General features: G+C 31.7%; 1 protein-coding gene across 10 annotated transcripts in view; it reads right to left on the bottom strand.

Annotated features, from left to right (window-relative positions):
* LOC106459319 (sorbin and SH3 domain-containing protein 1-like) overlaps positions 1-14,876 on the bottom strand; it is a 122,958-nt gene that overhangs the window by 29,691 nt on the left and 78,391 nt on the right. For 8 of the 10 annotated variants that reach the window (XM_022385781.1, XM_022385776.1, XM_022385775.1 and 5 more), the window contains exons 6-11: positions 7,357-7,556; positions 6,507-6,789; positions 5,157-5,213; positions 1,961-2,088; positions 1,130-1,150; positions 793-868 (exon numbers count right to left, since the gene is read on the bottom strand). In XM_022385781.1, the coding sequence (XP_022241489.1) occupies positions 793-868; positions 1,130-1,150; positions 1,961-2,088; positions 5,157-5,213; positions 6,507-6,789; positions 7,357-7,556 (765 nt within the window). The remainder of the gene's footprint in view (positions 1-792; positions 869-1,129; positions 1,151-1,960; positions 2,089-5,156; positions 5,214-6,506; positions 6,790-7,356; positions 7,557-14,876) is intronic. The other 2 variants (XM_022385778.1, XM_022385779.1) reach the window with 1 other exon arrangement.

Raw genomic sequence — 14,876 nt, 5'->3', positions numbered from 1 at the left:
AAAACCTCTGGGCCATACTCGACCGGCAAGTCAAGAAACAACTAACTTCGAAGAGCGATTGACTCCAAGTTTTGAAGCAAGAGTGGGCAAAAATCCCACAATCTAAAATTGACAAGATGATTCTCATGATGCCCCAAAGTTTCAACGAACTCCACAAAGCGAAAGGAAGATCTACTAGATATTAATTAAATTATAAATATATCGATTCATGTGAATATGACTGAAAAATTTCATTTTTTCTGAAAAGGTGGTGTCTACTTCTGACCACGCTGTGTACATATCACACAGGTCAAGTAATATACTATGGTATTAAAGACCCCATACAGAAAACAGAAAGAAAAAAATGACATAGCAAGGATAGATATTGATCACAAGTTAAAACATAGACTACATAAAAAAAGACATGCAGATAACTATTTTGCAGTATCTCACAGATGAATCTGAATAACCATCTGAAAGGTAAAAAGGACATTTTTCTCAAAAAGACTTTGGATAAAGTAAGTCGCATACAACTAAAACTCACACATATTTATTTTTTGTAACAACTTAATCTTCATTTTAAACAACCCATGATACACAGCTTTCATTTACAGTAGTTCTTATACTAAACATTGTTGAACCACAAATTCACACAAAAAAACATTTGCTCTTTAGAATAAGAATAGATTCTTATCTGTTTACTTTATGTAAGATGCAAGAAACTACTGTACTGGGCTTAAAAAGAACTGAAGAAGCTTGTTAATACTGATAACAGTTCATTTTGATTCATACAACAGAATTTCTGATACCAACCTTCTAGCTGTTCCAGCCTATGCAGTGACCTGTACATAGACCTATACCAGTCACTATTATACTGATCCTGTACTTCCTGCAATAAACAAATTATACTTCCATTACAGTTTCCCCACAAAGAATTATTTCACCTCACAGAGCATGTCCTGTTAGCTAAGACTACCAGTAAATTAAAACTAGTTTTTTAAACCACAAGTTAATAGCTGCTTACATTTAAAAAACAATATTAGAAAGAAAAAAAGCTATTTGTACACAATTTTCAAACTTTCTTAATCTAAACAAATGTAGATCCTGCCAACATACAAAAGTTGTTCCACAGATAAATGTTGAAACTCACCCAGTAATTTAGCTTTCTATCCTAGGCAGACATGAAATAACACATTTTCATGTTAAATAAGTGAAGTTTACTTCACGATCAATACATTAATCCTCAGTTAAAGTGAGCTTTCAAAAGATATAACTTACAAACTTTAATACTTTTACATTACTTTATAAATAAACTTTTATATAATTTCTTTTGTATACAGTTAAGCTGGACTGATAAAGATTTGATGAAATCATTAAAAAAGAAAAGTCATGGATATGAAGGCAGGCTATGCTTCAAAAACGTTTCTTGAAAAGTTATTAGATGAAGGCAGGCTGTGCTTCAAAAACATTTCTTGAAAAATACTGTACAATACATAGTGTACAACTTTCTCAGTAGAAAATTAATAGGTAATACAAGGATAATTTGTTTTATTTAAGGCTAATCAATAAATATGGCCAAAAAATCTGTTAACTGTTTTTCTTTAAATATCACTAAAGCATTAATGAAAGTGTTTATGGTTTAAGAAAGTAGTGTTAATATTCTTTATAAATAAAATACAAAGACTATGCTACAGTGTGTTTTTTTTTACTTTACAAATTTTAAACTAGACCTACTGTATGGTAGATAAAAACTAATTCCAAATATTGATAGTATTTCCATTTTATTTTCATACATTTCAGTTTTGTTTGTTTGTTTGTGTGTGTGTGTGTGTGTGTATACTTTCATTTCTTGGAGGAATTGGCTGAATAGGACTTTGAAGATTCAAACATGAATTTAATTTGAATTAAAGATAAAAAAAAATGTAAAACAAATATAACTACCATGTCCCTATCTAACTACTATAAAGTTAGGTGTACGTACCAATTGAAGACCATCAGGAATGCCTTTGTCTTGTAGCCAGGAACTATAATACTTTGATGGTATCTTCTCACCCATCAAGTTTAAATCTGACACTGTGTTTATATAGTATTTGTTTCTGGGGCTTTTTTCTGCAACAAGCACCAATTCATTAAGTAAATATTCTAAATGAGACAAAAAATAAGCTTATTTTATAGACTAAAACATAAAAACTAAATGAAATAAAGAATATAATTACAGTGTTTGCAAATATGTAATCATTAGTTTATATATCTCCTATGTAGAAAATTGTTGAATTTCTCCAAGTACTGGCTTGGAACATCCTAAACGTGGTTAAGGTCATGTGTTAGATTCAGCTTGAGGTGCTGCTTTTTGTAGTTAGGCTGATAGTTGTATTATGTCTTACCTGACCTTGTATATGGAGATACCTTGCAACTGTCACATGGAGTAGAGATATTTTCACATTCTGATGCCCATTTTCTGACCGGTTAGCTTAAGAACAAATGTTTTGATATTTTCAGATTAGATTCACTTTAAGTTCTAAGGAAAACAGTTTTTTCTCAGAAAAAGCCTAAGCTTGTTGTAGAAGTCCTGTCTTTGTTTTACTGCATTCTTCAACTTGCTGAGCACAAGTTACTGCTATATTTAATTCTCCCCCATCAATTTATTTCACCAAAGTTTGCTTCCAGCTGCTGATAAGTTGAGCTATATGAAAGTACAGCTAAAACTACTTTAACAATTGAGAGGGCTTGTATGAATTTTGCATTATACCATTTGTTCTCTGTAATGAACCAACTACTTTTGAGTGGTTGATTGAACTCATTACTTACAATGGGAGCAGGTTTTATTTCATACCAATGATATTAGTATTTGGTCACACTTCCAGACCCAGTTGAATATCTAATAGTGGTTTTTCAATGTTTGTTAAGCATGTTTGAAACTGAAACCATAGAACTGTTCTCTCATGTGGCTAAATGTAATTTTTCAGACACATGAGTAAGGATGAGCAGTAATAGACTGGACTGTATACTTGCATCTGCTGAAACATTTCTGTATGATAACGAAAGAACTACTTTTGCCATGATTTATAAAGCTTGAATTTTCCAGCTAAATAGATCACATATCATTAAAATGAATGATGAAATTTGTAGAAATGAAAAATATGTGCACATACTGGATCACAATACTACACGTGTACATTTTCCTTTTACAATGAAAAATAAGCCTGTAGTATGAAAATGCAGATGGACTCCCTTGGTGGTAGGTGAGAACTTTTCCACTGACATATTGTCTGGATGCTGAACACTGCTGTGAAACCTAAAGTCTCAGCTGTGACATTGAACCAAGAAAGTAGTGTGAAATCTGTTGATGAATAGATGCCACATGTGGTGATAAAACACGTTGCAAGAAGAACAGCTAAGGATCTGGACCTAGCATGGGCCCTCTTTGCCATGCAGAAAAGCAAAGCACGATCCTCAGAGACCCAGTGAAGAACAAAATATCATATACAACATCCCTTGTAAATGTATACTTCAATACACTGGAGAAAAAAATATTAGAATGAAGATGCATAATAGACCTACATGACTAACACCAACTTATCTGTAATATCCAATGATGCAAGAAAAAAAAAGATCATTTGATAAAATAGAATAGTACTAAGATAATGGAATTTGAACAACATGTAAGAAGAAAAAAAAAGCACATATGTCTGCAAAACATAGATATCATTCTTGAAAGAATTCAAACAACTTAGTTGGCTCAAGTTCTAATGGAAGATACTCCAGACAATGGGATAACACACAAGTCTCTCCAGCAAACAAAAACCAGGATTAAATCCCGGCCACTACCACTACAGAACTAGTCCTTCTGAGGACTACCATGAGTACAGCAGCAGATTAGCTAATTAGTTAATAATTAGTACCAGGTGTTAATATGAAAAAATAATAGTAACTAATATTAAGGTGATTGTATGCACTCCCCATAACAGAGAATAACTGTTATAATACTGGCTCATATTGTGACTTATGTGAAAGAGATAGAAGTACTTTTATAATATTAGCTGATTTTTATTTCTCATGTAAATGAGGTATAAATACTATTACAATATTAGCTGATTCTATTTGTTATGTAAATAAGGTAGAATGACTGTTATAATAACAGCTGAGTTTTGTTTAAAGACATTTTTTTCCATCATGCTGCAAACAGTCAGAAAGCTTATAATATCTCAGCCATATATAACAAATATCAAAGTTGAAAATGCTTGGTCTATTCAATCTGTGGAATACCAGAAGTTCAGAAAGATTACTGAATGAAACAATAGTTATAATAGTGGCTGGTTTTGTATGCTGTGTGATTCACTGTAATAATATATTTGCTGATTTTTTTATGTCACTTATGTGAATGTACATATACTCTTATACCATTAGCTATTTTGTTTTTATGTCGATAAAGAAGAGATCCTGTTGTAACACAAGCTGGTTTTGTTATATTAAGAAGAAAGAAATACTATTTTAATCTTGCTCATTTTATTATTAAGTGAATGAAAAAGAAGTAGCATGAAAATATTAGCTTATGTTTATGTAAATAAGTCAGAAATACATTTCTGAAACTCGTGGGAATGTTTTATGGGCTACTTTTAATTTAATGAGTTGTTATGGTTGCACAGCAATTTAAAGGGCTGGTTAAAAATCCTAAATAATGTATTTTGTTAGAAATTGGCCAACTTTCAAATGTACAACTTTGATAATCTGAAGTTAACTCAATAAAAGTTTTAATTTTAATAGTACATACAATATACCAAATTTTGTTAATGTACATTATATACTATCAAACAGGATTTAATAGAGCATTGGAAACTCAAATGTATTTGAAAATACATTTTTACTATTTTTAAGCTGTTTAAGACCCTCTTTTTATTTTGTATAAAATACTTTGTATTATGAAATAATAATTATTTCAAATAGAAGGTTTTCAACTCATGCACCTTATTAAGAGCAGAAGAACAAGTATATAATCAATGTAACCATTTACAATTTCATTAGAGACTATGTGATGGTAATGTGAAATCTCAGATGTAGGCATGAAACAGTAAGAGAATACACCTGCACTTTTGATTTCTTCCATAGAATTATCTTTTTCTAAAATACTCCTGCTTTGTTTTTTTTACACGAGTTTAAACTATAGTTATACATCATACCTTTCAAATGATCTGGTTTTGAATCAATGTATGATGGTCCTTTAGGCAGTTGGCCTTCTGAAACCACAACAACAATCATCAAATTTTACAAATAATAATCTATTAACATGTTAGTTAAAATAATATTAAGTTTAACAAAATTTTTAAACTGATTTAATACATAAAGTAAGAATGAATAATCTAAATGCACTAACAAAATCTATATATACAAAGCACAAAATCTGTGTGTTTGTCTGTTATCCAACCACATCCACCCCCATTATTTCTGCTATTGAGCATTTACTATCTTTGATGCAAGTTAACATTAATTACATTCGTAGATGACACCACATCCTTACACTAAAAACAAAAACTTTTATTAAATTTTCTATAACACAACATACACACACATTGTGGGGGAGGGCACAAAAACATGTATATATCTCAGAAAGTGCACTAGCACTCTCTATGGAGGAATGCAATGAAAAAAAATGGCAGACACTATTGCAATACTACATAAATTCAGCTGAAGTTTCCAGCCCAACAGCTGCCATAAGGCTGATATGAAGAGCTGTTTCTTGAGTTACACTCACTTCCTTCTTTGACCCATGACCTTTCAACTTTAGCCCATAAGACACTTTTGTGGCTAATGACAGTCAATTAATTAATAACATGAAATACTAAGGAAGGAAATTAAGAGCTGGGTATTGAAGGTGAGTAACAGAAAGCACCCCTACTGCCACTACTTTGGCCACTTTCTCTTTCTACAAAGTCACCCTAACCATCACAAAATGTATACCATGTTTTAAGTATATACACAGTGAATTCATAGAGCTTATATAAAACTTTTGGTGAGGTAATAATGAATACTGTAATAATATGTTATAAATAAATTGTGTGAAAGTTAAGATTTTTATGTTATTTATCATATCATCCATCCCCCACATTTTTTTAAATTCATAACCCAGACAAAGGATGGGTACCTCAACTTGTACTTTATATTATCTGGTAGATTTTTAAAAGTGAAAAATGTTATTTTTCTTTATTAAAGATTGTTACACTTATGCATTGATCTAATAGAATACTTACTTTAAAATTTAAATCCATCACTACTTGGCACATCATGAACAACTTACTTGCTTCTCAAAATAAAGAAAAATTTATGATGTTTTTTCCCTCTTAAAATCAATTAAATAATATCTAAACATCTGTAAAAAATCCTCTTAAGAAATTAACAAGACTTAAATAACAATGAACTCAATATTCTAGATGTTTAGTTTCTTTACAAGCTTTAAAATTTTTTTCATAACACTGTAAACACAATTCTAAATTTAATTTTAACCTTATAAAAATATTATCAATTACACTAACCTCGTGCCTTCTGCATAATAATGACGATAGGATTCTGAGTTACAGGTAACCTACAAACTCCTTCCACTTGAGAATGTGATGAAGCTTTCATGCTTGGTTGTAAAACAGAACTTGAAGATTGTCCACGTTTTGTTTCTTTTGATTGTATGTTGTTTAGAACACTTTTATGCTGCGACCGGTTAGAAGATACGCCGGTTGATGAGAGTATAGAAGGATCTGATGGTGCGTTTGATATTTTCCAAGTGTCATAACCATGACATTGACAGTGCCCATTTGGGTGTTTCTTAAAATATATTAAAGCAACATGAAGTATATTTATACTTCACAAAAACTAATTAAAGAAGGCTAAACATGCATTACACTGTACAGCTTTATAATATAAGTGACAACACTGAGTCTATATGCAATCTACATATACCGATACATTAGTACCAACAAATGTTTAAATTAATTTATATTTTATAGCCTAGTCCTTGTAATACTAATACAGATTTAGCATTGCTATCTACTGAAGAAAACTGTTAAATTTAATGCAGGTATAGCAATTTGTACCTTTTTAACCTTTAAGAAACAAGTGAAAGACTCGAAATAAAAGCACTTACAAACGACATACTTGATTATTAACCATTCGAATTCATCAACTCCTGTAAGTGTTCAGAGATCTTGATTTTCAGCAAAATTTAAACAGTAGCAGTAGAAAAGTTCCAAACAACCACATCACGTGTCAAAACATAACGTGACTCAAATTACGCCGTCTACAAATTTTAAATATATTCACATAATTACCACACGATTTTTTCCTAATCGAACAGTAAACCATATAAGCCATGAATATATATATATAGCAAACCTTATTTTCATCATTTTCTACTATTACTCCATCTGTGTTCATTTTCATGTTTTTGAAGTGTGTATTTTCGTCTGGCCCATTCCCAATTGACTGTCTTACTGTCGAAACGTCCTTGAACTTAGACTTCTCATCTTCGCGTCTCAATTCCTGACTTTTCGTTTCCGAGGAAGCACAAGAAATTGGCTGTCCAGGCGTCCATACTTTTCAGAAGAAGAGATATAATTATTCTTAAATATTTATATACTTCACTCTGAATCAAACATAACAATATAATTTAATGCCATTGCTTATGCAAAGTTTATGCACATTTCTAGATAATTAAATTTAGGTAAGTTGGACGAATTTAAAGCTTTAGACAAACAATTTTCTAAACTAACAAATTTTAGCTAATTCATTTGATTAATATCCCCTTTAAATGTTTTAATATTTCGTAGTGACAGGTGGTAACTTTAAATTTTCAAACCTATTAAATTTCTAACCATTTTATTTAATTAATTTCTTATCAATATATTCTCTAATTGGTAAAACTTCTGAACTATACACAATACATACATAATTACACATACGTACATATTCATATTGAAATATGTCACAATAAGGCTGATGATAATTTTTACACATCTTTCTTTACTGGTCCCATAACTATAGGTTTACCAGTAAAAGATGCTATTATGTTCTTACTGGTAAACCTGTAAGAGAGAGGCAGTAAAGAAATATTTGTAAAAAAAAAAACATTATCAGTCTTATCTATGCAATATCACATAAAATACCGATTAGCGGACTTCACTAGGAGAATGTGTTATATACCATAATAATAATATATATATACATATATATATTGTAACATTTAAGTGACTTATATTATAGTTAAGTAAGAAAGTTAACACAGTGAATCTAATGTTTAAGTAGTATAACAACGACAAAAACCGAATACACTTTACACAGAATCGGCATAAAGATGATAAATACAAGTATTTTTTCGTTTGTTTCGGATATTCGCACAAAAATTATAATGGGGCTATATGCGTTAATTGTAATCGAATGGTGGGATTTGATCGCCAGTCTCAAGGCTCCAAGGTGTGGAGCACGATTTTTTTTTGCGGTAGCGAGACTCGAATAGTGGATCTTTGGATCTACAAATCGGTACCCTAACTACAGATAATACATTTGTTTACTGTAACTTCAGGTAGTAGCACTTCTACAAGGCTGTACTTTTAGAAGCAAGATTAATGAGCATGTTACTATATAGTTGTTTGTCTTTAGAGCAAAGCTATATTGGGCTAATTGCTATGTCGAACTCCGGATTTTAGCTTTGTAAATCTGTAAACGTACCGATGACCTATCGGTGAACGTTGCTATGTTTATTTATTTTTTAAAATCAGTTTGTCCGAATCATTGCTTGCACGACTTTTGTAACTGAAAGATAAAATGACAATGTTATTTACAGGTAAGTGTAACCTGTACATGAACACTACTCACTGTCAGATTGTCAAACAGCCGTACTCCCATGTACTAGGCTGAGATGTTTATTTAATATCTAATATAAAATTCACAATTGAAGACGGAAAAATGCAACCATAAACGTCCTACATGCAAATATCGAATGGCTTCACAACTCAGAATTATATATGAACAACACGTGCAACGGAATATACATCGAGTAGCAATTAGCACAATACACCAGTAAAAAGATGTGTACATTAAAGGTTTATTCAACATCATTTTCCATCTTTGTTCACTCGAAGAAACAGAAGATGAAATAAATGACATTTCAACTTACTCTAAAAGTATGAATAGTTTTCCAGAAAAAGTCATTAATAAATCGCTGAAAGATATGAGACAAAAGATATTTCTTACCAACAAGATGCGTAAGATACAAGAGAATGATGAAAAATAGCGAAAAAAGTTAACTAAGTCATAGGAATTATACCATACATAGGAAAAAAGGGAGAACAGCTTATAAGAATATAAAAACACACACACACACACACAACAACTTATAGAAAATCTGAATTAAAAGGAATTAGTAAACAAACCTGACACTAGTGGATCTATCTATCAGATTAAATATGAAAATTGTGAATCTACTAAAATATATTGGTAGAAATTTTAAAACGAGATTTAATGAACACCTAAAAGGACCACCACATGTAAATGAATACGTAAAAGACGCTAGCTATTTAAATAAATTTCGAAAACAAAGACAAGACGTAGATAAAAGAAAAAAAATTATGAGTTATTATTGGTAAAAATACACAATTTAACATAAATAATTATATCGGATATCCTCTTAACCTTTACTGAGTGCCCTCTATCATAAACGTGACTTCTATTTAAGCAATTGAAAATATTGCATACGTTCTCTCTCTCTTTATTTTAGTTTTACCAACTGAGGAAAGTGTGCCGAAAAAGTGAAATTTCTTTGCAAAGGGTTTCTTTACAGCTTCCCGAGAGAATCTGAAAATTTTTGATAAGTACAAGCACGTAGTTATGAGTTGTAAGAAATCGGTGAGCCATTGCAAAACACACTTCTGAGAGGTATAAGAAATCAGTCAGTAATATGGCACAATCATGTAGCTGAATTGTTATTACTGGGTGAGCATTTGAGTCGATGTGACTAAGCCATTGGTCAACAATGTTGTAACCATTTGTAACTTTGTTATTAAAAGTGCGATGCAATATTTATATTTATTACTAAAAATAGGAACATGAAAGCATATAAAACCTTGCTGCCAGCAGAGGGGAGCATAAAATAATGTATAACATTGGGAGTTTAACAGTTTACTTGAAAGCTGAGGAAACTATTTGGGGCACATAAAAGTTAAAATTGCAATTATACAAGACCAGAACTAGTTGTTAATTGTTATTAATTAGTTAGCGAATGTGTTACTTGGTCAATGAAATCACTCTTATAAATTTTGAGTGATTTGAGAGAGATACTGGATAAATCAGCAAGTGACTGTTTATTAATTATTTTAAAGTTAGGCTTACCGTTGGTTCGTAAAGCAGTTTTAAGTTGACGAAACACAACACTTTAGTTATATTTATGTAGACAGGAATCTGCATTATTTTTACTGAATAATCCGAAAGAACTCGCCCAACGTTAAAAACTGCTAGAACAATAAAGTAAATTATAAATCAAAGTAATAATAAAATACTTGACTAAATAAATGACCCAATTAAAGTGGAGAATTTTTTATTATCAAATCTCACACTAAGTGAAGAACTCAAATAAAAACAGACAACTCTTATTATCAAATTACAGACTAAATGAGTGACCCTAATGAATATGGGCAAATTTGAGTATCAAATCCCAAATTAAATGACGAATTCGAGTAAAACTGATTTTTTTTATCATCAAATCCAAGACTAATTGGGGGATTCAATCAAAATTTAAAAACAAATAATAAAATAAACGGATAAACCTTTGATATGATTATTGGATATGACCTAGATGATGGAGGTGCTTATTTGATAAATCGTATCAGATTAACGCATCTGTTTCCTAGATCACTGGTATGGCTGTATGGTATATGGCTGTATGGTATATGGCTGTATGGTATATTATTGGATATGCCCTAGATGATGGAGGTGCTTATTTGATAAATCGTATCAGATTAATGCATCTGTTTCCTAGATCACTGGTATGGCTGTATGGTATATTGAAACTTATTGACATGCATATCTGATATATCCGTATCCAATATAACATTATTGATATGGTATTTGATATACCTAACTGGTTGATATATCTGTTCGCTATGTCCTAGTTGATTTGTATCGCTGCTTGATATATCTGAGCTGATTAACATGCATGTTCGATAAATTCTAAGTGACTGATAAAGTTGTTGACAATATCATATTGTAATATGATGTTAACATACGTTGATTGGTGGATATATCCGTTTCATATAACTTGGCTGATGATATGCTGATTTGGTATATCTTGACAGAATAATATGCCTCTTTGATATATTCTAGCTGATTAATATGTATATTTTATGTAATTTGCCTGACTGATAATTCCCGTTTTATATATACTTACTTGATATATCCCAACTGGTTGATATATTTGGTCAGTATATCCTGACTGAATAATATATTTGGTCACTAAATCCTAACTGATTGATATATTTGGTCACTAAATCCTAACTGATTGATATATTTGGTCACTATATACTAACTGATTGATATATGTTTCATATATCCTAACTCACTGAAATGCCTATTTTGTAATTCCTAAATGGATTGCTTATGTGATAAAACTTAGCTGACTGATATAGCTGTTTGATATATCCTAAATGGTTGATATGCTTATTTAATAAATCTTAACTGAATGATATGCTCATTTGATATATCCTGGTTGAATTATATGCATCTTTGACATATCCAAACTGTTACTATGACTGCTGGATATATTCTTACTAACTGATATGATTATTTGATACATCCTAACTGGATGTAACGTTTGAGATATCGTAAATAACTAATATACTTATTTGGTGTATCCTCACTGATTGATATGCTTGATTTATATACCGTAAAAGGTTGAATATGCTTAGTTGATATATCCTAACTGACTAATTTGCCTTTGTGATATATCTTTCCTGATTGGCTTATTTCATAGACATCGTCACAGATTTATGGGCTTCTTCGCTACTTCTTAGCTGTTCCATATATTACAACTGAATGATATGCTTATTCAATATATCCTAGTGGACTGATATGCACATTTCATATGATTTACCTGACTGACCGTTCTCGTTTTATATATACTTACTTGGAATATTCCTTGTAGTGTGGAAACAGAAATATATCTTGATCAGAAGAACATTGTTAATTTTGTATGAAGCTACAATTTTAGTTTTAAGACAGAAGAAGAGGAGATATCTAATGAACGAATTTTTTTAGGAAAATATTTTGTGTCATTATACTGTGTTATTATTACTGTTCAGCATTAGATTCCTTTAAAAGCGGTTTCAGATTTGTTTAGTTACTTCTAATTGTTCATTTGCATATACCTAAGGTCAAGGAGTAATAAAGAAAAGTTCCATTGGTTTATTGACTTGCCTACTGTATAAATCGTAACTGTTCCATATATTCCAACTGAATGATATGATTATTCGATATATCCTAGTGGATCGATAAAGTTCTTTGATATGCCATAGTTCATTAACAGATACCTCTGGAAAAAAATGGGAACGTCTCGTCTTGTAGATCTGATGAAATCTTGTTCAGTTGATTTTGTGCGCGTAAATAACCAATACATTCCCTGCTTCCATTGTAATGTGCGTAGTGTCACGAACAAGATTATTACAAGTCGTTCTGTGGCGAAAATTATCTGAAACGAATAACAGTTTGAATAACTTTTAAAGTACGATATTTGAAGGGATATTATCATCATATCTTGCTTCGATTTCTATAGTGGGCGACAAAGTAATCTCCGTAGCCAGAAAACAATTTGTTCTGCCTTCGTTTCAGAATTTCACGCAAAGTTGCAAGAGTATTATTTGCGCATCTTTACTAGATGAAGGCAGTTACTCACCACCTGATTTTGGGCTACTCTTGTCTGATCAAATAGTGGATTTCATCGTCATTTGTACATCGTACCCACGGCCCTAAAGTACAAGTACGTTTTGCAACAAAGTGCCGTGAACCATAAATCCTAGTTCATGCCTGGCCCCATTTTTTGCTGATTAGTTACTATTGTACGTGTAGTGAAGAAACAGAAATAGAAAATATATCTCGATCAAAAAAAAAAAACAATTATAATTTTGTATGTAGTTGTTATTTTTGTTTTAAGACAGAAGAAGAAAAGATATTCAATAAAATATCTTTTTAAAGGAAAAATGCTTAGTGTCTTTCCCGTGTTATCAAGTATAAAAATCGGGGTACAGGCGTTCTTCACATATGTGCTATACGTATTAAGCCATACCAGTGCGGTAAGTATCTAATACCAAGGAATACTTTCTGTCTGTCTGTGGACACCTCTCCCCTAAACGAGTTGACCGATCCAGACCAAACTTGGCAAGCTAACTTAGTAGTCCAAGGGAAACCCAAATTCATGCTAAACATTCCCATATATTGAATAATATAAACATTTTATAGAATAACCCATTAATCTTTACTGCAGTAGCTTTTGTAAATAGTTGAATTTGAACAAAATTCTACAAGTCAATAATTGTAATTAAAATGTTCAGCATTTTGTCTTATTTCCCATAATAACCAAAATATACAGTGAAAAAAAAACCCAGCTACAATGCTAAGAATACAAATATTGCTGCTGTTTGAATTTCCCTCTCTTTTCTGATTCAATTGAATTCCCGGTTTATACTAGGATTAGAACAAGCGCTTAAACCTAAAGTAGAGAAATATTTTATAATTTAAATATTTTTAGAATATTTCATAATTCTTGATGTAGAATATAGTTTTCCGTAGAAGGAAAATTCAAGATTATTATCAAATTTTATGCATTAAATGTACCAAATTCAGGCAGTAGAAACCTTGACCACAACTCCACTGTGAAATGGGCTACTTTGAACAAGAAGTGACGCAACTGCTTTGCTATTTCTGCCAAGTTTTTCGACTCAACTTCTACACCTCCTCACTTCCGGTCCACTTCCTCTGTCTTAAAACACCACTACTGAAAATTCTCGCAGAGAATTTGCTCATTGTTTAGCCAATTTGTGCGTGTTTTCCACGCTTTCAAGAGAAAAAAGACGGAGAATTGCAGTCTTCTTTAAAATAACCAGCAAACTTTTAAGGTAAGACATTTAAAGTAGATTACAAGAGCTTCAAAAAGAAAGCCCATTATGGACTGAGAGTTCACTTTTACTTGTACACTTTCACCGGATCTGTCGGAATTTGAGCAAGGACAGAGCTGGGTATGCAAGTTGCCGCTCAAAAAATTAGTAAAAATGCACATCTACGTAATTGTTGCTGCTGTGGCAGAAAGAAAACCGAAAGCATTTTTTATGACAAAAAAGGGATGCAAGCAAAAGTTTTCGTTGTTCTTACGGTGTTCTTAATAAGTCAAAGTACGCTAGCTCTTTCAAGATCATTCAATTGTCACTTGAGAAGAGATGACGAATAAAAACATCTACGTTACTGAGTACTTTTTCGAGGTACATTCTGGAACACATGATGGACATTTTCAAGAGCTCTTGATTATAAGCAAGTTAACTATGGTCACCAGACCATGAATAACCCCAAAAGTAAAATAATAGAGACAACGCTGTATAAACTATTAACCAAAAAAACAGCATGCTGTAAACCAATGAACCAGAAAACCGAAACCTAAAATAGTTATCATGCATTGATTTCTCATTCGGATATCTTCGCTGTTAATGATATGCTGGGCTGTGATAGAAATGATTAATATGAGTTTAGACCAGTTTGTTGTTTGTAGTTAAGCACAAAGCTACACAGTGGGCTATCTGTGCTCTGCCCACCCCGGGTATCGAAACCCGGTTTCTAGGGTTGTAAGTCCGCAGACGTACCGCTGTGCCACTAGGGGGGGG

The sequence above is a fragment of the Limulus polyphemus genome, unplaced genomic scaffold (assembly GCF_000517525.1).
Source record: "Limulus polyphemus unplaced genomic scaffold, Limulus_polyphemus-2.1.2 Scaffold592, whole genome shotgun sequence".
Classification (NCBI taxonomy): domain Eukaryota; kingdom Metazoa; phylum Arthropoda; class Merostomata; order Xiphosura; family Limulidae; genus Limulus; species Limulus polyphemus.
This window is presented reverse-complemented; position numbering and strand designations above follow the sequence as displayed.